Raw genomic sequence first — 21,174 nt, forward strand, 5'->3', positions numbered from 1 at the left:
ACAAATATTGAAATTGATATTGTTATACGTGGCAAGATTTACCGTATATACTTATAGTGTATACATGTCTATTTATGTCCCTGCCGAACAGTAATAAGAAATAAGCCGAACTGACCTCTTTTAGCAATATATGTAGAAACCGTTACAACTTAACTTAATGTTAATAATGTTTGTACCATTTTACTATCGTTTTTGCTTTTTTTCTAATTTTACCATAAGCATTGTACAATGTTAAATATAACAAACGATGTCGTGTTACATTTATCGTAAATCATATTTAATCTATTCAGTTTTGCAAAAATATAAAAACTAAAACTACAAAAATATGCAAACTTTTAGCAGAATGCATTATTTGATATTTTACTGCAAACTGACTGTTTCGCATTCCTACATTTAAGAATGTTGGCCCTGCAATATCACAACCTCTGGGCGCATGCGCATTTGCGGCACGTGCCGTGTCTTACATTCTAGTAGCGCGCGCCCGTTAATCAACTGAACAATTATTGTTTTCATACTTGATGTCAAGTATGAAGGGGCACTCTGCAGTTAGCGATTAGTTTCAAGTGGAAATCAACACTGTTTCAAGTGCCCTGTTATCTTCTCCTTATCATCAGGCAGATAAACTGAACTCCTCTGGTCATCAGATAACTTCAAATATTAAGACGCATTTTCTGATTGTTTCTGAAAGTCTTCGGTTCAGAGAGTTTACGATGGAAAAATATTCGTCACTAGTGACATTAAAGTTTCATAATTTTAGGCTCATTCTTCGCTGGATTAGTTTAGCTTTTTGTCATAACCATCATCCTTACTAAGAATGGTTTTGTCTTGTTGTGGAGTGCTTATGGATTTACGAAGCTTTTGAAGACATGGTAGAATCAGTTTCTCATTTGGTTACAAGTTACTTTTGACATAAGAGAATTCCCTAAAAAAAATCTAATTCTTACAATATTTTGAAAGTGTGAGATGAATAGTGTAGTAAGAATGCTTTGGTTATTAATTTTGTTAACAGCAACAATGTGTGCTCCTGTGACCAAAGATCCGTACGATCTCTTGGTTAAAACGGGAACTAACAATTCCAGAGATACTGATGCTGGGGAAGAAAATATAGATAAGCTTGTTGGAATACTTGAATATTTAATCACAGAATATAAGCAAAAAGACGGGCAACTGACACTGAACAAATTATATGACATTGATGTTGGTCAACTTTTAGACCTTTTTGAACATTATTTGCGTTATAAAGAGGCTGAGAAATTAAAAGGTGAGGTCGATATGGATAACGAAACGGTTACTACTGGAGGCCCAGATTCCATAGTGGAAAATGGCTACTTTAAAGCTGATATGAAAAATTTGTTTGAATATGTTGATGCCAATATCGAAGAAATTTTAGATGAACTTGTCTCTGCTATTGAAAAAGACACCGACATAGACGCAGATAATACAAACGAACACAGAGGTAGAAACGGTGACACATCTTCCGATATGCTGGAAGCTAAACTACATGCTGTTGAAGAACTCGTCGACGTTGTGTTCAGTCCCGAAACTCAGTTGGAGCAGTCTGATAAAATCCTGAAAAGGGAACCATCTTCTACAGGTAAATATACATATATGATTGTTGTGAAAAATAGCATGTGTATAAATACATTATCATAATGGAATTCTAAAAAAAGGCTTTTCAGACTCGTATTTACGGCTTTCTTTCTTCTAATTAAGACTTAGTAACTCCTAATCTGGAGATCGTTTTATATCATATTACGACTTGGCAACAGAACGATTCTGTACTTGTGTTCACGGACTTGACAGAAAGAACAATAAAGTAGTAGATAAAACTGGGAGGCAGTGAACAGTTTGATGATATATTTATATTTTACTGTAGTCTGAGTGAAAACATTTTTAAAATGTACCTCGACCAGTGCTATAAACATATCTTCTCCTAGAGGAAGCTTCCCATGCAATGCTGTGAATAGCATTTTTTATCTGCACAGTTTCATGTATTGTACGGTTGCCTTTGAAATGAGTTTTCTCGTTGTATGAGGCATTTCAAAGCTCTTGTTTGGAAGCAACATTACTTCTCTCTGTGTAATTACCGCATCTTACATGTCTTTTAATGATTTAATTGCAGTAAATAACTGTTATATAAATCCAACATTTCTTTTTGTATCGTTTCGAATTTAGAAGAAATCATAACATTTGATTTATCTTAAAAGACATAACAATCCCCTTTGATTTACAGAAAATCTTGCTAAGTTTCAGGAATGCAATTTTTTCTGTTCTCTTCATTAAAGAGTTCGGCGATATATGGCCTTTTTGTGTCGGTTCGCCGTAAAATATAACTCACTCACTTCATTAAAGAGACACATTTATGAGTCGTTTTTGCGTATAAATCTACTAAAGTGTTATAAATGTATTCCTAAAATGTATGCGAATTCGACCGCTAGAGAGTAAAAATTGCAATTTTAAGTCTTGAAATGTTACGTCTGATATTGCTCTTCTGAAACGTATATCGTAATTTGTGCCAGTTTAGAAAAAGGAAGTGGTTCTTAAATTGTTTTGATTATTGGGATATCATTTTGAGTAGCTGCAACAAATGGAATTTTAAATATTTAAATAATTAAAGAATAAAGCTGCAAAGATCATATTATTATGAAAATCTGTTAAAACAACATCTCTGCCATTATGTTTAGAATTGAAATGGATAACATTTGAAAACATTTGCGCTTCTGTTGCATTAATGATTATTTATCTATAAAATGATTAACCCATTCTTATATTTTGGATCTTCTAGTTTTATATAAGGGTAATGAACAATAGGTGTTGTTTTATCAATGTTTTGATGACATTGATTCTGTATCCCTGTGAAGTGTGTATATAATGCGTAACATCAAAATGCGTTGTTTGAAGTGAAAGCAGCTAGTATGTCTTAAAATGTTACCTTCATAAAATGAAGTGTTTATCATAGGCACAATCATTATAAATATTTTATTAGCTCACTGAAATTTGATCAGAGTGAGCTATTACTAAGTGTAGGTGAATGGCCTGTCGTCCGTTGTCCGTCTTCCATCGTCAACATTTTTACTTAAACATCTTCTCTTCTGAAACTGCTAGAAACTCGGTCAATAGCGTCCGATATAAATATCTAACAAGGTTTTTGAAATGGTTTACCTTGCCCCAGTAAGGAGCCGCCAGATTTAAAAGTAGAAAAACATTTAAACGACTTCTTCCCGTGAACAGCTTGATGGATCTTCATTAAACTTCGTCTGTAGAGTAAGCATAAGGTCCCCTCCAAATTTCATTAAAATATGGACGTTTGTTCTCTTTTAGAGGCCACTAAAGCTAAAATTAGAGAAACATTTAAAATAATTCTCCTGATGAACTGCTTGGTGGATCTTCATCATACTTGCTATGCAGCATCAATATAAGATCTCTAAATTCCGGTTCAAATGGGGGCGCTTTGTCCTTTTTAGTGGCCAGTAGAGCTAAAGTAAAAATACCTTCAAAATCATTTCATCTGATGGATCGTTTGCTAGATTTTTCCAAAATGTGTCCAAATTGGGGCGCTTGGTCCCTTTTACTGGTCGTTAGTGTTAAAAATAGAGAGAGAAAAAAAAACACATTTAAATGAATCGCTTAAAAATCTTCATCAAACTTGATCTGTAGCATGATTATAACGTCTTCTCTGAATTTTGTTCAAATGGGGATGCTTGGCATCTTTAAGGGGTCGACTCGCCGTTATAAGGTTCCGTCCCGAATATGTTCATTTGGTTCCTTTTAGAGACCGCTAGAGCTGGACATGAATTTAAACAATTTATTCTCATGAACAGGTTGGTGAATCTTAATCAAACTTGGTCTGTAGCATCATTACATCGTCCTCTGTAATATTTGTTCAATAGGTTGTGGGGGAGGGGAAATAGATGGTCCCTTTTAGTTGTCACCAGAGCTAAAAACAGAAATACATTTAAACGACTTCCCCTCCTACACTGTTCAATAGATCTTCATCAAAATAAGTCTGTCACATCTTTTGAACGTCTTCTCTGAATTTCGTTCACAATTGGCCTCTTTAAGGGGCCACTAAAGCTAAAAATTAGAAATAACTGTGAATGACTTCTACTCATGAACCGCTTAATGGTTCTTCACCAAACTTGGTCTTTTGCATAATCATAAGGGGTACACTTGGTCCTTAGGGGCTAATAGAGGTAAAATTAGAAATACGTTTAAACGGATTCTCTTCGATAAATTTGATCTGTCGCATCATTATAAGGTCGACTTTCAATTTCTTTCAGATTCAGTGTATTAGGTGTCACTACAGAAATAGGAAAACTAGACTTTTCTCAAGAACCGCTTGATGGATACTTAACAACTTTGGTCTGTGGCATCATTGTAAAGTCCACTCTTAATTTAGTTCAAATGGGTAATTGTCCCTTTATGATCCCGCTAGAGCTAAAGCAGAAATACCTTTAAATGACTTATTCTCATGAACTATTTGATGGATCTTTATCAGACTTCTCCCATTTTGTTCTAATAGGGTTTAATTCATATTTTTATATATGTATGTAGTATTTCTATATGTAATATATCATTGACATGGACAATATGTATTAGGAAAAAGCAACTGAATATCATTAAACTGTTAAAACATAATGCCTTAGCGTCCACGGGTTTTATTTGAATTGTCTGATAAAAAGGCATATTATATGCTGTAGAAAAATAAGAATCGTTTTAGAAGTTTGGGTGTATATAACGTTCCTATGCCATTTTTTTCCGTGATTCAAGAAAACCACTGTTATCATTGCCAGCTTTCATAGCCAAATCCCTGGCACATATTTCACGTCATGGGCGTGAAACAAAGCCGTAACACAATTTCCGTATTACACCAGTGTAATGTAGGGTTAACGCACGTTTTTTTGTGTAACAGCATCTGCAGAATCCCAAGGGATTGGTTGGTGCACGAGCCCGTAGGGCGAGTGTACCAACATAGCCCGAGGGATTCTGCAGATGTTGTTTCACGAAACAAACGTGTGTTATCGCTATTCTTGCATAAAACACAACTAAAGTGCTGGAAATATCGAAAAAACAAGACTATTCAGCTGACATTAGCCGATCGAAGTCGGCCGTTTCAGGTTGTTAATTGACACATGTTTTATTTATGCATCTCCAGGGCCAACAGAAACAGTGCATATTTTATACATGCCGAACGGACATTCTTGATGTGGTAATTTCTATAATATTAAATATATGTAAAATAAGTATGATTCCCCCTTTTCCGATATATCGATAGGAACTTTAGCTTTAGAGGCTCGGAGTTATGAGAAAAGGGCATACACGACATCCTGTCTTTACACAATATTTGCAGGTGTAGTGAGTGAGATGCAGACAGAACACAATTCTGCTTGGTTTAAATTGATAGTCTGTCCCTTACGCTTTTTAGCTCACCTGTCACAAAGTGACAAGGTGAGCTTTTGTGATCGTGCGGTGTCCGTCGTCCGTCGTCCGTCCGTGCGTCCGTGCGTCCGTCCGTAAACTTTTGCTTGTGACCACTCTAGAGGTCACATTTTTTGTGGGATCTTTATGAAAGTTGGTCAAAATGTTCAACTTGATGATATCTAGGTCAAGTTCGAAACTGGGTCACGTTCCATCAAAAACTAGGTCAGTAGGTCTAAAAATAGAAAAACCTTGTGACCTCTCTAGAGGCCATATATTTCACAAGATCTTCATAAAAGTTGGCCAGAATGTTCATTTTGCTGATATCTAGGTCAAGTTCGAAACTGGATCACATGCCATCAAAAACTAGGTCAGTAGGTCAAATAATAGAAAAACCTTGTGACCTCTCTAAGGGCCATATTTTTCATGGGATCTATATGAAAGTTGGTCTGAATGTTCATCTTGATGATATCTAGGTCAAGTTCGAAACTGGGTCACGTGCCGTCAAAAACTAGGTCAGTAGGTCAAATAATAGAAAAACCTTGTGACCTCTCTAGAGGCCACATTTTTCAAGGGACCTGTATGAAAGTTGGTCAGAATGTTCATCTTGATGATATCTAGGTCAAGTTTGAAAGTGGGTCACGTGCCTTAAAAAACTAGGTCAGTAGGTCAAATAATACAAAAACCTTGTGACCTCTCTAAAGGCCATATTTTTCATGGGATCTGTATGAAAATTGATCTGAATGTTCATCTTGATGATATCTAGGTCAAGTTCGAAACAGAGTCATGTGCGGTCAAAAACTAGGTCAGTAGGTCTAAAAATAGAAAAATCTTGTGACCTCTCTAGAGGCCATACTTGTGAATGGATCTCCATAAAAATTGGTCAGAATGTTCATCTTGATGATATCTAGGTCAAGTTTGAAACTGGGTCATGTGCCTTAAAAACTAGGTCAGTAGGTCAAATAATAAAAAAAAACCTTGTGACCTCTCTAGAGGCCATACTTTTCATGGGATCTGTATGAAAGTTGGTCTGAATGTTCATCTTGATGATATCTAGGTCAAGTTTGAAACTGGGTCAACTGCTATCAAAAACTAGGTCAGTAGGTCTAAAATTATTGAAATCTTTTGACCTCTCTAGAGGCCATATTTTTCAATGGATCTTCATGAAAATTGATCTGAATATTCACCTTGATGATATCTAGGTCAGTTTCGAAACTGGGTCACGTGCAGTCAAAAACTAGGCCAGTAGGTATAATCAAAGGCCTGAATGGCCTGAGTCGGCTAATGATTGATGTACTGACAGTATAGTCTACCAGTTTCAGTTTGTTTTTAGTTTTTTTCTTAAAATTTCATAACACAGCTCGATATTTACCCAAAATATTATATCCGGATACGATTACACTTTTCTCCAGTTTGAACAATATATTTTACAAATTGTGATGATACGAAGACATTTAGCAGCAATTGGCAGTATCTGACATTGAAGTTTACGGTTAAATTACCTCTTATTTAAATCTTTTCATAAAAAAGTTGTTTCGTTTCGCCAAACATAGACGATCTACTTTCGATTTCAAAAACTACAAGAAAATACAATTTAATGTTTCGCCGATTTGTTTATTTCTCGAAAAATAAGAATTAAAATCATTTTTAATATCAGTAGTAACTAAACAAACCAGTAAGAGCTTCTTCTTCCGATAATTTATTCCGTTTACTGACTGCAAAATTCAACCCACGCAAAGTTTATAGAAATCATACGATGCGTGTTTACGTTCAATGTGGGAGAATTAAGGCTGATGGGCTATGTTACCTAACGCGTCCAGACGATTCAGATTTTGTTTTTAAAAAAGCATTGTGTGCGTTTCTGTAATTTTATATACGTTTTTATACGCTTAGAAATTATTAGACATGCGTATTTGCATTATTTCTATACGTAATTTACGCTAATACGCATCTTATCTGGAGCCCTGCTGGAACTATTTTTTGTCTTTCGCTGGATGTTACCCAAGCTTTGTAAGCCTGCGCAATTCTTAAAATGCACATTTATGCTTAATGAGTTACATTCGAGAATTGCACAATTACAAGTCATAAATATGACAGATTACATCGTATATTGGTCATAGCAAAGGGAATTGACACAACTTAACTTCATTCATGCAGTGAACTGTTTGAAGTTTGAGAAATCTAATAGAACTACATCCCTTCACTGTGTTATTTGGTCCATTTAGAGAATCGTTGGATAGCAAGGACTCGTCAAAAGGCTTTCAGCCTTTAGCCGACTCAAAAATAGAAAAACCTTGTGACCTCTCTAGAGGCCATATTTTTCATGAGATCTTCATGAAAATTAGTGAGAATGTTCACCTTGATGATATCTATGTAAAGTTCAAAACAGGGTCACGTACCTTCGAAAACTAGGTCAATAGGTCAAATAATAGAAAAACCTTGTGACCTCTCTAGAGACCATATTTTTCAACGGATCTTCATGAAAATTGGTCAGAATTTTTATCTTGATAATATCTAGGTCAAGTTCAAAACTGGGTCACATGAGCTCAAAAACTAGGTCACTATGTCAAATAATAGAAAAAACGACGTCATACTCAAAACTGGGTCATGTGGGAAGAGGTGAGCGATTCAGGATCATCATGGTCCTCTTGTTTAAATGTAAACATTATCGTGCAATAGAAATTGGTATCGATACCTATATTCTTAATATCGTTAGAAATGAAATCTCTAGGCCTATAACGTAGAAAATTTTGCTTTGCACCCAACCCCATCGTGATCAAAGTTTGATAAACACAAAATTTTTAATTTTTCCAACATCGATATAATCAACTTATATTGAATTCATAAACTCAAACATGGTTGGTGAGATCTATAAATAAATTGAAAAATATATAATAAATACCTTCTGTTCATCAAGTGTTCATTAACTATGGAAAAATCCTTCAAACTTAACGCTTCGTCATGTTTATGCTTTACATTACACATCATCACTACATCAGTAGACTGCATAGATGTGTAAAGTAGACACAAACATTTTTTAGTGTAAGATTTAAAGTTAGCATGTCAACTTTCTCGACTCAAATTAATTTGAAAAACGAAATTGTATTTTTGTAAATATTGTTTGCATATCATTTTCAGGGATTAAATCGCGGCGTGTAAACTTACTTTGAGTCAAATACGCGTAATAATACAATAAAACGGAACGTCAATGCAGTCGCGTATCAAGAGAGGTAGCACCTACTACAAGTTAAAGTAAAGTTAGGTTGAAAAATGATATTTTTAATAAAAATGCAGATGAAAAGATTTCATAAGTCTAGGACCTTTCGACTTCGGCCAAAATTGATTCGGGATCCATAACTTGCTTACGTTGGACCCGCAACAGCATATTCAAAACGTTCACCAACAGCACGTGCTCCTTGTTTGTACACGCTTTTTCCCCTGTTTGTGCATGGTCGAAATCGGCAAAAAACAAAGGTTTTATGCAAGAATAAAGCTTTGACGTCGACGTTGACTTGGCTTATTATAGGTAAAGATAGAAGAAATTTCGATAATTCAGAAGGAATAGTTAACATGAGATAAAAATGTAACATTTGTGTATTTTCATATTGAATCTCTTAAACTCGTTAAATCAAATTTATAAAATGCTCGACAGAGCCTCACATTTTATTATTTTATTCAACTCGTTTAATAAATTCAATATGAAGGGACGGTTATGTAATATCCCCTTTTTATCACATGTTTGACATCGCGTGCAATAAAGCCATTACATAATTTGTGTAACACACTTGTGTAATAAATCCTTGACGTTGACGTCATTTTAAGTATGTGAGACGTTTATTGAATTGATTTGTCTATAATAGGTAGAAAAATTGATGTTTCAGTAGGTAAATGTGGTAAAAAGAAAATTTTATTTGTGTCTTTCCACATTGACGTTATATACATAAAATGCTCGACAGAATATCGCATATGTTATTATTTTATTCAACTCGTTTAATTAAATTAAAACGAAAAAACACTCGTGTATTATCCTCTGTTTACGGTATACGAGGATCAAACAGGTTTTGAGCTTAACCTTTAGCCTGCTGGCGGCAAGTGATATTTACTTTTGCGAACAGTGCAGACTAAGATCAGCCTGAACATCCGTGCAGACTGATCATGGTCTGCACTGTTCGCTATTCAATCAGTAAATTTTCAGTGAACACTCCTTTGAATCATAAGTGGTACTGCCAAAATTGAATGATGGACCAGTCCATGTTAGAAATTTAGCAGGGTACAGGTTAATTAAGATGAAACAGTGATAGGGACTGCCAGTTCAATAATAACGTTTAATTGGGAAATCTATTTCCATTCTAACATGTTCAAATTAAACCAGGAGGAATCTTTTTTTTTTTAGGCGGAACAGCCAAAACTAGGTCATTTTGCGAAACGCGTCTTTTTTATATAAAAGAAAATCTTAAAAATGTTAAGAGTTCAACATTTTATCATTTGCAGCTTCTTTAACAGATTTAAACACATCTAAACAGAAGGAACACTTTGTATTTATATATACGTTTCGGCCTATAGGTCCTCTCAGGTGGTAATTTACTTGAAATGCTTGCATTAACAGTTCTATTATTTTGGCGAAGCCGATGTCGCGCAAGTTGAGCTAACATCATTTCTTAACTTAAAGTGTTTTGCTTTAAATACACAGACAGCGGTTAAAGCAAAACCATGGGTCACAAAATGACGTCGTTAGCCAATAATGCGTTCACTGCATCAATATATTTCCCAGGTATTTCAACATTCAAGATCACTCTTAAGTATCGGGAAGAAATGATAATTAATCTATCTGAGACAATATGACGTAAAACTAATTAAAGCAGTATAAAACTCGCCACAACTGTGCTAGTTGACCTTAACGTAAGGACCTTTACACGGCCATATGGCGAGTCATTTGTCTATCTTAAACTTGTTTGGTTTGAACTTTAATCGCTATCAACGAGTACTAGATAAAACGATGACCAACGTTAAAATGTCAGACTGAGGATAAAATCTGTGTCTTTAAGACATTTTCTTGCGAAATTTTCCAGCTAATAGCATCGAAGACGCGAGTATTTGATGGCGTCTTCAATTTAAAGTGCCCTTGACTGTAAGTTTCTTGGTATGATAAATAGGGCACTTTTGTTGAAGGTGACAAAGGTGCGAATCAGGAAAAATAATTAATAATGTTCTACATCAGGTTGATTAAAAAATATTTCGAACAATATCAACTGGCTTGCCTATTTTAGTTGCATATTTTCAGTCAGATATCCTAAGATCTCGCCAGGCAGACGTATGCGAGGTTTTTGAGTCAATAATTATCATTTTAAATGCAAATTTTAAGTTGCTCTCATTTGGAACAAATTTTATCACTGTTATGACATGAAAGTATAACTAAGAAGGAATACAATGATATAAATAATATTTGAAATAAGTCAACAACATCTTGCTTCCAACTGCGTTTAAAAACAGCTGAAATCGCATTTTAAAATTCCTGCCCCATATATCAGGGTTACAGGTAAGGGGAAAGAGGCAGATATGTTTGATTTTAGCAAACATACGATTAATAATGTATTATAACAAAAACATTATTTTATAAATAAAAATTGAATTTAAAGTGCTTTAAGATATAAATTGTTTACTGAAAATGCATAAGTCAAATATGACGGTTTATAGTTTTTAAATGTTATGACGGGCGTGTCATTGCCACATACTTAGAATATACAACACATAAATAATATGTTATTTTGCACTTTATAAATTATTAATATGTAAATATCAAAATAGCGAAATTTCATTACTCTTCCTTTGTAGTTTTGGTTTTAATTGTCATATAAAATTGTTATGTAGTTGTCGCATAGCGAACTGTAGTTTAAACTTCAATAAAATCTGGGGAGGGAGGGGGATGGGGGTGAATAAATTTCATTTTTGCATTTTTGTCACTTACTTGTTTTTGCAGGAATAAATGCCAGAATTTGCTCTTTTATTCTTCTTTTTTAATTTTGCCGAATATATCCATCAGATATCTCTAAATACAGCGTAGTATTAACTTTATGGAAAGCATATTCACTAGTATGATAAATGGTAACACAATAATTGGACAATTTTCAGAAATACAAATTGGTACAGATAGAAATATATGTTTTTATTTTATCATAGATCATCAGAATTTTGCTGATATAACATAGTATTACTTCAAAGCACATCTTTTTCTCTGCAATTATTAGCAAAGTTGAATTATACATGGTGATACAGATACTTGATTATTAACCTTTAGCCTGCTGGCGGCAAGTGATTCTGCCTTTGCGACCAGTGCAGACCAAGATCAGCCTGCACGGCTGATCATGGTCTGCACTGATCGCTACTCAGTCTGTAATTTTCATTGAACACCCCTTCGAATAATTAATGGTACTGCCCAAATTGAATGATGGACCAGTTCATTTTAGAATTTTAGTTAAATCATCTTCAAACGAGATAGTATGTTACGCTATATGATAGTGATCAAAGTCAGTCAAACGTGTATGTATGGGTTATGAGATTCAGTTTATCATTTATGCACAATAAAATCTTTTCATCTAGCAAAATGTTTACTGGTACTGATGATAAACCCGGACAGATGATAAAGTCGACACCTTGGAAATATCGATTGCATCGATTATTTATAAAATTGAACCACCATCTAATAGTTTCACTTACAACACCAACTGTGTAAACAAAAACAAAATTGGTAAATATTCTGTATAAATAAATGACTTACATAAATTTGTATAAAAAATATTTACCAAAATTACTGGGAAGAGGGGTTTTTGCGCATGCTCACTGTTGAAACATGAAGGCTCGACATTTGGTAACTTTTCATTTACTTGTCAGGAATGACTGTTGCAGCTTTTTGGGGAAAGTTTCAATATAATAATACCAAGAAAATTTTGTAAACGACAAATTGTTCGAATTTATCATCAGTCAACGTTCATACAGTCCCCTTTTTACATACCCCTTTCAGGGCCTCACTTCGTGTGAGTTTGCTTACTAAATATAAATTTGAATTATGTAAAGTTTTCAGCAAAGGTTAAGCTTTATTTTGATACCGACCATTGATTACAATTTGCAGAAATAAAAAAGTTACAGGTAAAAAAACTTCATTTTCTGTTCGGGTTTATCATCAGTACCAGTAGGGCAGAAATGGATTTAAAGATATATCAGGCGCATCTTTCTCTGAAATATTTCAACGTTAGATATCAACTCTCAATGGAAAATGCAGACTTAAGTTTAACATAAAAAAAAATGTTTTACTGAAAGACGGGCAATAAATAACTTTAAGAGAAGAATGAGGTTACCGTGTTGACTTGATTAAAGGTAAACCAAGACATCGCCCGATTCTTCCTTGTTAACAAAGGTCATCTACTGGTCGCGGATGATAAAAGATAAGAAACGAGTCACACGGTATTACATTATGTCGGTGTTTATTTTTGTCAAAGCGACATTGTTTTTATTCTAAGTGTCAATGCTTTGTTATGGTGTATTTGAGCAAACTGTTTGTTTTCATTATAACTATTGCTTTTTTCAAGACTACGTGTTCCTTTCTCACCAATATATCTCATCTAGATAACCAGTGGTCCTACCGAGGTTCCACCTCCTGTTAGAATTTCTAGTCTCTTACAGTGTGAGGTGTATAATTCGTTCATCCAGATGGCCTGTAGTTGTACGCAGGTGTCTTCTCCTGTCGTATGAAAACCGGGGTCTTTGTCCACCATTAAAACTTAAATATCGTCATATGACCTAAATAAGACACACAAAAAACCATCTTGTGTATCAATACTCTGGATTAAATTTTTACTAAATTACTTAATCTCTAAAGACATATAAATGTACATATACAAAGCGCATATTTTTCTAATGGATATTAACTATAAAAGTAGAAAACCCTCATCAGATGTTTTTAATTTGGTTATTGTACTGTAAAAATGAGTTGCTTTCACAATTAAATGACATGTAGTAATACAACTGCAAGCTTTTAACCCTTATCATGCTGGATACGACTGGTTCTGCCTTTGCGACAAGTGCAGATCATGATCAATGTCTAAGTTTACCTTTACCGTTCAATCAGTATCATTTTGGTATGCACTCCTTTTAACAGTTAATGGTACTGTCCAAACTGAAAGATGGACAAGTTCATAATAGAAATTAAGAATGGTGAGGGTAAGTACAAATTCAATCTGTGACTAGTGATACGTTTATTATCTTAACATACATTTAGTCTAGTCTAACTTTCCCCGTCAGACTGTACAGATCTCAGCTTAGTGAACACGTGTGCTAAGAAACAGACTCGTTCTCATTTACGTTCCAGGTGTATCCATCATTTGTATTTGAGTCGGTACATAACGGGTAGAAATTCCTATGAAACAAACTTACAAGACCGGAAATGTGTTATTTTTTTTGCATATTTGTCCACTCTTTCTGTGTACTTCACCACTCAACCGCCTGATCTGCTAAAGCTTTAGCCAGTGTGAACAAGTTTACTTTCTGTTTACCTAGATGTTGTGTAATAAATGTTTCTTATTCTGGGCATAACATCCGATTAAAGTTGACGTGAGTACACTAAATCCTGTTCCCTCTATATTCTATATAACATGGATAATGCTCACAAATCAGTCACACATAGCTAGACCCAGCCATATCTCATGTTTTAGAATGAATTTGAAACTGTCATAAAATCACGAGAAAAAGCGGTGAAATGTTGCTGCCGGAATAACAAATAAGTTGGAAAAAAAAATCCATGCAAATCAAAGGGTTTTATTCCTAGAAACTAAATGATATGACTTTTTTTTCAGATTAAAAGAAAAATGTTTGTTTTTCATGAATAACAAAATATTGCCAGAGATTTTGATTGCCTTCATATATAACAGTATACGAACATTATTTTTAGATTGTGGTATTGCTAAATGTGGTGAATTTCACATTTTTCTGCGCATGTGTAAGAGCCCCGTTACATGAACTTAGTTTTGATATAGTTTTATCAAAAAGTCGGACGTGCCTTATCAGCTTATCTTCCTATCTATGTAACAATTATAAATATGTCATCAGCAAGAAATAATTACATGTATAAAGACAAGCGAACATCATCCTTAATATCGAAATATTGGTATAGATATACAGACAGTAAATAGGAAAATGGCGCATTGCATAATAGCAGATTCAAGTAGTTCTCCGTTTCCTTCTTCTTCCTCTTGCTGAAATCAAATGACAATGACAGGTGTTTTCATAATAGAATGATAGCATTACATAATTTGTCATGAAAACTTAAGTCATACCCCACCACTAGAATTTGGGTCCCATTTTAGCAGGTGTTACAATGTGTTTATTTGGCTGAAAATATTTTTTCTTGCATCAAACACGACAACCAAGTTTGTTTTTTTTTTAATTTTTATTCAGGACTGACAATATTCTTCAAGAAAATGTAATTTACAGACATTTAAAATGGATCCTGATGTGTGCTGCAGCCATTGGAAGTTTCTCACCAGCTATTGAGTGTGTTCATGCGTAGTGACATCTAAATACAAATATATGCTGTTTGTAAATTACACTTCAGAGAACGTATAAATGTTCCGCCCTACTCGATATTAGTTTCGAATTTCATGACTTTGTTTTCCTTAATTCCATTTATTAAATCAAAACTACTAGAAGGAGCATTAGTCATATTTTTTTGCCATGAGAACCACGATGTTGTACTTACTAACTAGAAGGACCTGCATGTATTCTAAATAATTTATCATCTTTGATTTAAGTTTCATGGTTGTTCTGTTAAAGTTGACTGACAGAAAAAACATAAAGACGGACAGATGGAGAGACAAACAGACGGAATTAAAGGACATCTTCTAATGAAAAATATCTTACGCTCTAAATGTTATCACAGGATTCTTCTTTATGCAACTAACGGATTGACGGGCAACGTGACGGACGGACAGATGTTTATAAGTCCCCTCCTCTGATTTACTAATAGTGGCCTATAATAGGACGTTTCACATGAAAATATATGTACCAGTTAGTGTTAACGTTCTCTTTATTATTTATGGCATTCTTTCACATTACAACATTTTAATGTATTTCATTTATAATTTCAGATGTACCGAAAGAAGCCCCGCTTGTCGATGTCGAGCTTGACGTTGGAACAAAGGATACTCATAACTCTGACGAGTTCAATATGCGACGCATGTATGAAAAACGCGGCGCCATCTGCACTCTTATTACTGGGTACAGTAAAACGCCTATTTACGTCATCTCCACGTGCCGGTTGGGGTTTGTCCGTTCTAACATCTGGGAGCTTTGCGAGAATAGAACACCATTTTCTCCTCGTATGCACCAGGAGAGCATTATTGATATCAGGCAAACTCCAGTTCAGGATCATGAAGGTTTCGTGTATAGGAATGTATACTGCGCTCAATGCAATGACGTCACTATTGTGCAGGCGTGGACGACAAAAATTGATTGCGAACACATGCAGCCGTTGTCACTGTCTGATGGAACTGATCAAGTCACATTGATGAAAGAATTTACTGCCAGTTCAATGGGATGCGTGCGCAGGTTAAATCCCGCAGTTTCCCGGATGATACACCAGTGTTCTCATATTGACGTCATCAGTACAATGCGCTACCACACAACACGAATCGGTGATGGAAGCAGAACTGATAATTCGCCGTTTCCATTATCATTTTCTATTCTCATGAATTTCGGTTTCGATGGAAAAACACACATACTCTTTTCAACGACAGCAAGTCCCCAGAGCGTGTCAGTCACATGTAATGTAAATGAGAAATACGATCCTCTGTTTCAAAAATGTCGTCCTATTGTTTGCTACGATGGATATCAACTAGTAGGAGGAACATGTGAGAAGATTTCTGACGACAAACCTTCTACCGATCCTGATGATTTGTCCAACCTTAAAGATACAGATGAACCATTACAGATCATTCTTACAATTAAAAACATCACGTATGGAGATATTTATATGTTGAGAATTGCTGGTATAGAAAGTCTAGTCATTGAAAACCTTGCAAATATGTTTAACATAAGCAAAGTAAGAATACAGAATTTGACTTTAGGTTTGGTCAACTCAACAGAGCTAGCAAATCGCACTGGGGATATAATCGAAATTCATCGTTTCACGACCCCGCTTCCGTCTAAATTAGTTTCTAATGTCCAAACGTCAAAACAACTTGGTCAGCCTGAGTGGGGAGTTGATATAAGACCGACACAACCAACGGAAGGTTTGGCAACAAAACGGGAGCGTGATCACACAAGGTCTGATAAAGTTATAAATAGTCCTATAATTCATCCGGAAAACGACGAGGGTTCGTATGTGGTGTATGGATCTAATAGTCAAGAAGGCAATGTTGAAATGCCAGAAAAACAGAAAGGACAAACGAAAAAAGAAATGCAATCAGAATTAAGTAATAAAATGAAAAGTCCGGAAGATTCTAAGCAAATAAACGGTGGGGATGAAATTCACCATGATGATATGTCAGGTGGGTGGACAGACGTTACTGAATCTTTATGGGACAAGAGCCCCGGAATGTCGGTTCGAATTTCGTTTGTTCTACAACCGGCACATAAAAACAGAACTCTTCTTGAAAAATCTGTCAAAACTGTTGTACAGTCCATGAGTAATTTAATAAACAGCAACACTTTCAGTTTGACAATAAACGGTACAAACTTTAAAGTACAGGCTGTAGAAAATACACCTCATGGAACGTCAATAGATGATTTTTGCAAAAAAGGTGTGCATCCCATGTTGGATGATGCTGAATTTGACATCAGTAACGAATATGATAATGCAACTGGAGAAAATGTTACTGTCATTGTATTGAAAGAGACAGGTGAACGTTTTTTTCCAGGAGAATATGATTTGACAGTGAACATTGAATCGCGTGTGGGTAATCTAAGTCAGACTGAAATATCAAGCTTTGTTTTCGTCTGCAACATGCCAAAAATTGCAGATGAGAAATGTGGCCGTGTCGTCCTAAGTAAAGATGAATACCATTTGTTTGAAAATAAATCGATAGGATTCGCAAACCGTACATACAATATGAGCGAATATGCATATGTTGACGTACAGGCAGGAACAGTTGGAATCTGCACTCCATCGGATTGGGTTGCCGTTGAGAGGATTTACGCCGCTGGAAAATGGACACTTGCTTGTGGCGAGGATCTCGTCAAAGTTGTTATTGCTGAGAGTTACCTAACTTTCATTCTCGGAGTTATCTCCCTTATTTGTATGCTATCTGTGTTGATAACATATGGATTATTCGACAAACTAAGAAATTTGCCAGGTGTGAATACAATGAATCTTACATTTTCTTTGTTTATGGGAGAGCTGGTTTTTATAACTTCTGGTTGGATTCAGCCCCACCAAGCATGGCTGTGTTCTGCAGTAGGTATGTTGCTGCATTACCTGTTCCTCGCATCGTTCTTTTGGATGAATGTCATGTCGTTTGATGTCTTTAGAACCTTTGGCAATAAGTGTATCTTAACTCGAATTCGCAAGAAAAAGAAATATCACCCGCGGTATTTGCTTTACGCATGGGGCAGTCCGCTTCTTATAGTTACCTTCTGTGGAGTCCTAGACTTCACAGACCTCATAGATGGGGTAGACATCGGGTATGGTGGAAAATCTGTCACTACCACTGGGATGAGTCAAAACTCAGACCTAACAAATTCTTCGGATTCGGATATATCCGGTGATAGCCATGTTTACAGCATAGGATGTTGGATTCAGCAACCAGTTGCATCAATGGCTGCGTTTGGAGGACCTATGATTCTTATTTTGCTAGGGAATACAGTCATGTTTATACGGACGATTATTTGCATTAGGGCAAGCACACGTGATGCAAGATCGAGCGTGCGCACATCCTCCATAAAGAAGCACATGTCCGGAAGAGATGACGTAATGTTATACATTCGGATGTCCACGGTTATGGGCTTCACCTGGATTTTCGGACTAGCTTCGTCTGTCATAAGTGCATTCGCTGGACCATCTTCTCACGCAATCTGCATTATATTGCACCTTTTAGGGATTCTTTTTATTGTGTTTAACTGTTCTCAAGGAATTTTCATTTTCTTTGCCTTCCTCTTCAACAGAAGAATACTGGCAATGTACAAGGGGCTTATTGAAAGAATGAAGTCCGGCAGACCGAGACCAATTTCTGTCTCTTCTAGCAGAGCAACTTTGGCGACTAATGTAAGCCAAACATCGTTGTCGCACGTAACATAAACACCTGTAATGATTTAAAATCATGGAATATTCGTGTGCTGTGAAGTAATAGTGAATGTGCTTATCCATTTTGATATTTACTTGAACTGGTTTAAAATCACGTGTAAACTTTTAAGCGATTATGTTCATCCGTGTTAAAAGTTGCAATGGTCTCGTATCAAGTGGGGAGTTATTGGAACCAGTGTAAATGGAATGACAGTTTGTGTCGCATTGGTTTAGGATATGAATTGGAAATATGACTGGTGATCTTTATCAGCTCAAATATAAAGTTTGTACTAAGAGTGTCATTAGTTGACATATTTATGTCTATTTTCTCTTCTTTACCGTATATTTTAGCCATTTTTTGTATATTGCAAAGTGGTCCTCTCAAACAGTATGGCGAAAGAAGATGGAACAGTATGGAATTTCAAGGTTCTTAATTACTAACTGCATTAATGAGACAAATTGCTAAGGTCTTGAAACATACTTAAAATAATTATTAGCTTATCTTCCCTTTTTATACTTCATTTTACATTTTTATAACATTGTTACTACTGACCAGAATTTTATTAAACTTAACGTGCAAGAGACATAACTCTCGTTTAAATATCTTTCGTTTATCTCCCCATTTTTCACTTTTAACTTTGCTGAAAATGGAACCTGAATGAAACTTGATAAGCAAAAGCAAAAGTTGTCAGCATTAGTTGCCAGATAACACGCCGTTCCATTCTTTTCGTATTCCTGTGTTCAGGATATATTTGGGGAGCATTATTGTTTTTATAATAATCCACGTTGGAGATGATGATGATGACGACGACGACGATGATGATGAAACTGACAATGACGTCACGATGATGATGAGGAGGAAGACATCACAGATGATGAGAGTGTTACTTATAAAATAATGATGAAACTGATGATACCGATGTTGAAAGTGATGACGATATAATGATTTGGGATTTTGACGAATTTGATGAGGGTGATAATTATGTCAAAAACAAAAAACAGATGTGCTCCACTCCACTATCCTTAGCAAAACATATGCACCTTTGCAACGCATTGTGTCGCTATCAGAATTCGACATAGCCAAGCTGTGAACTCCCTCTAACAAGGTTATATTTGTAATAAGTTTGCATATGAAATTGTGCAAAAGAAGAGATTTTCTGTTTTGTTCACTTCAGATAGGTACAGAGATAAATGTATGTCGATATAAAATTTAGACGTCCCTTCTTATTACTTAAAACCATCATTACATAACGTTAACATTCGTTAATAATTTAAAAACAAGCACGAGACATTTTTTCAATGTTCATATATTCTGAGGGGTGAGAACGAAACAGGTATAAGTGCATAATTATAATTCTTTAAAGAATTGCTACTGTATAATAGCAGTTATACAGTGTTTAACGCAAATCTTTAACAAAATTTAGTCTCAACTAAAAGCTCTGTCTTGGTAGAGTCACGGCAAAGAAAAATCATTTTAAATACAAACATGTATCAAATTAAGTATCTTCAGATATGATTGTATTTTAAGCTACAAAGAAGGAATGGTGAAATCATAAGAACTATTTCTTTATCTAGGATTATACTTTGACGTTTATATGTTATGTTGAATGATTTGTCATACATTTTCGCGATATCACATATTTAGCTGAATCGATTAAGCACTCGTACAGACTTTTGTTCTAAGACGGGGTCTGCATTATAAGATGTGTCAGCCTTACGTTTACAAAAGGCCTTCTAACCATTCTGCACGATATCTGAATGAAACGGAAGATCAGAATGGGAGCGGGGGTCTAGTGGTTAAGGCGTCCGTCGCTCAACTAGGGGATCATGGATTTAAGCTCCAGTGGGATCAAGGTCACAGTATCTCATATGACGCCGGTACGGTTTTTTTCAGGTAGGGATTTGAGGGTGGTTCAAATAAGCATGAAGCATTCACCACAATGGAAATAACAACAAATTTATATAAACCAGGCAGTCTGAAAGACAGCTATATCCCCCGCCGCGTTATGGATAGTGAAAGGTTTGATGGTATTGGGTGGAAGCATTGACGTTGTTAAGTATATTTTATAGTCCATGTATGACGCGTGCGACATCAATGAATTTGTTCCAAACCTTTGACCTTGAGTTGTGACCTTGACCTTGAGCCGACATGGCTGACTCAAGATTTCTGCACATCGTCTTGATGAGGTGATCATTTGACCCAAGTTTCATGAAAATCCTTCAAGGGGTTATATGGAGTAGACACAATTGTTACAGACGGACGGACGGACGGAGACCATTCCTAAACACCCCCCACTCACTCGTGACGGGGGATTAAATAGGATTAACCAAACTGGATATCAAAATAGCAGCTAAAAAATGGGGCCGTCACCTGTTGTGATACCGGCCGGGATCCAGAAATATTTGACTGGGGGTGGGGGAGATGGGGAGAGGATCAGTCTAGAAGGAAGATGTCACCACCGAGGCGGTTAGATACGGGAACGGGGGAC

General features: G+C 35.6%; 1 protein-coding gene across 1 annotated transcript; it reads left to right on the forward strand.

Moving 5' to 3' along the window:
• Positions 1–661: 661 nt before the first annotated feature.
• On the forward strand, positions 662–19,350 carry LOC123526411 (uncharacterized). The gene is made up of 2 exons (XM_045305544.2): positions 662–1,594; positions 15,555–19,350. The coding sequence occupies exons 1-2, from the start codon at positions 964–966 to the stop codon at positions 18,698–18,700; spliced, it is 3,777 nt and encodes a 1,258-aa protein (XP_045161479.2). The 5' UTR covers positions 662–963; the 3' UTR covers positions 18,701–19,350.
• The last annotated feature ends 1,824 nt before the right edge of the window (positions 19,351–21,174 follow it).

Source organism: Mercenaria mercenaria, chromosome 14 (assembly GCF_021730395.1).
Source record: "Mercenaria mercenaria strain notata chromosome 14, MADL_Memer_1, whole genome shotgun sequence".
NCBI classification, from domain to species: domain Eukaryota; kingdom Metazoa; phylum Mollusca; class Bivalvia; order Venerida; family Veneridae; genus Mercenaria; species Mercenaria mercenaria.

What these genes read in the sequence shown, in the direction of transcription:
- LOC123526411 (XM_045305544.2), top strand. Translation starts at nt 964, where the DNA reads ATGAATAGTGTAGTAAGAATGCTTTGGTTATTAATTTTGTTAACAGCA. An exon ending in AAGGGAACCATCTTCTACAG is followed by an intron (nt 1,595 to 15,554) that starts GTAAATATACAT and finishes TTATAATTTCAG; the next exon opens with ATGTACCGAAAGAAGCCCCG.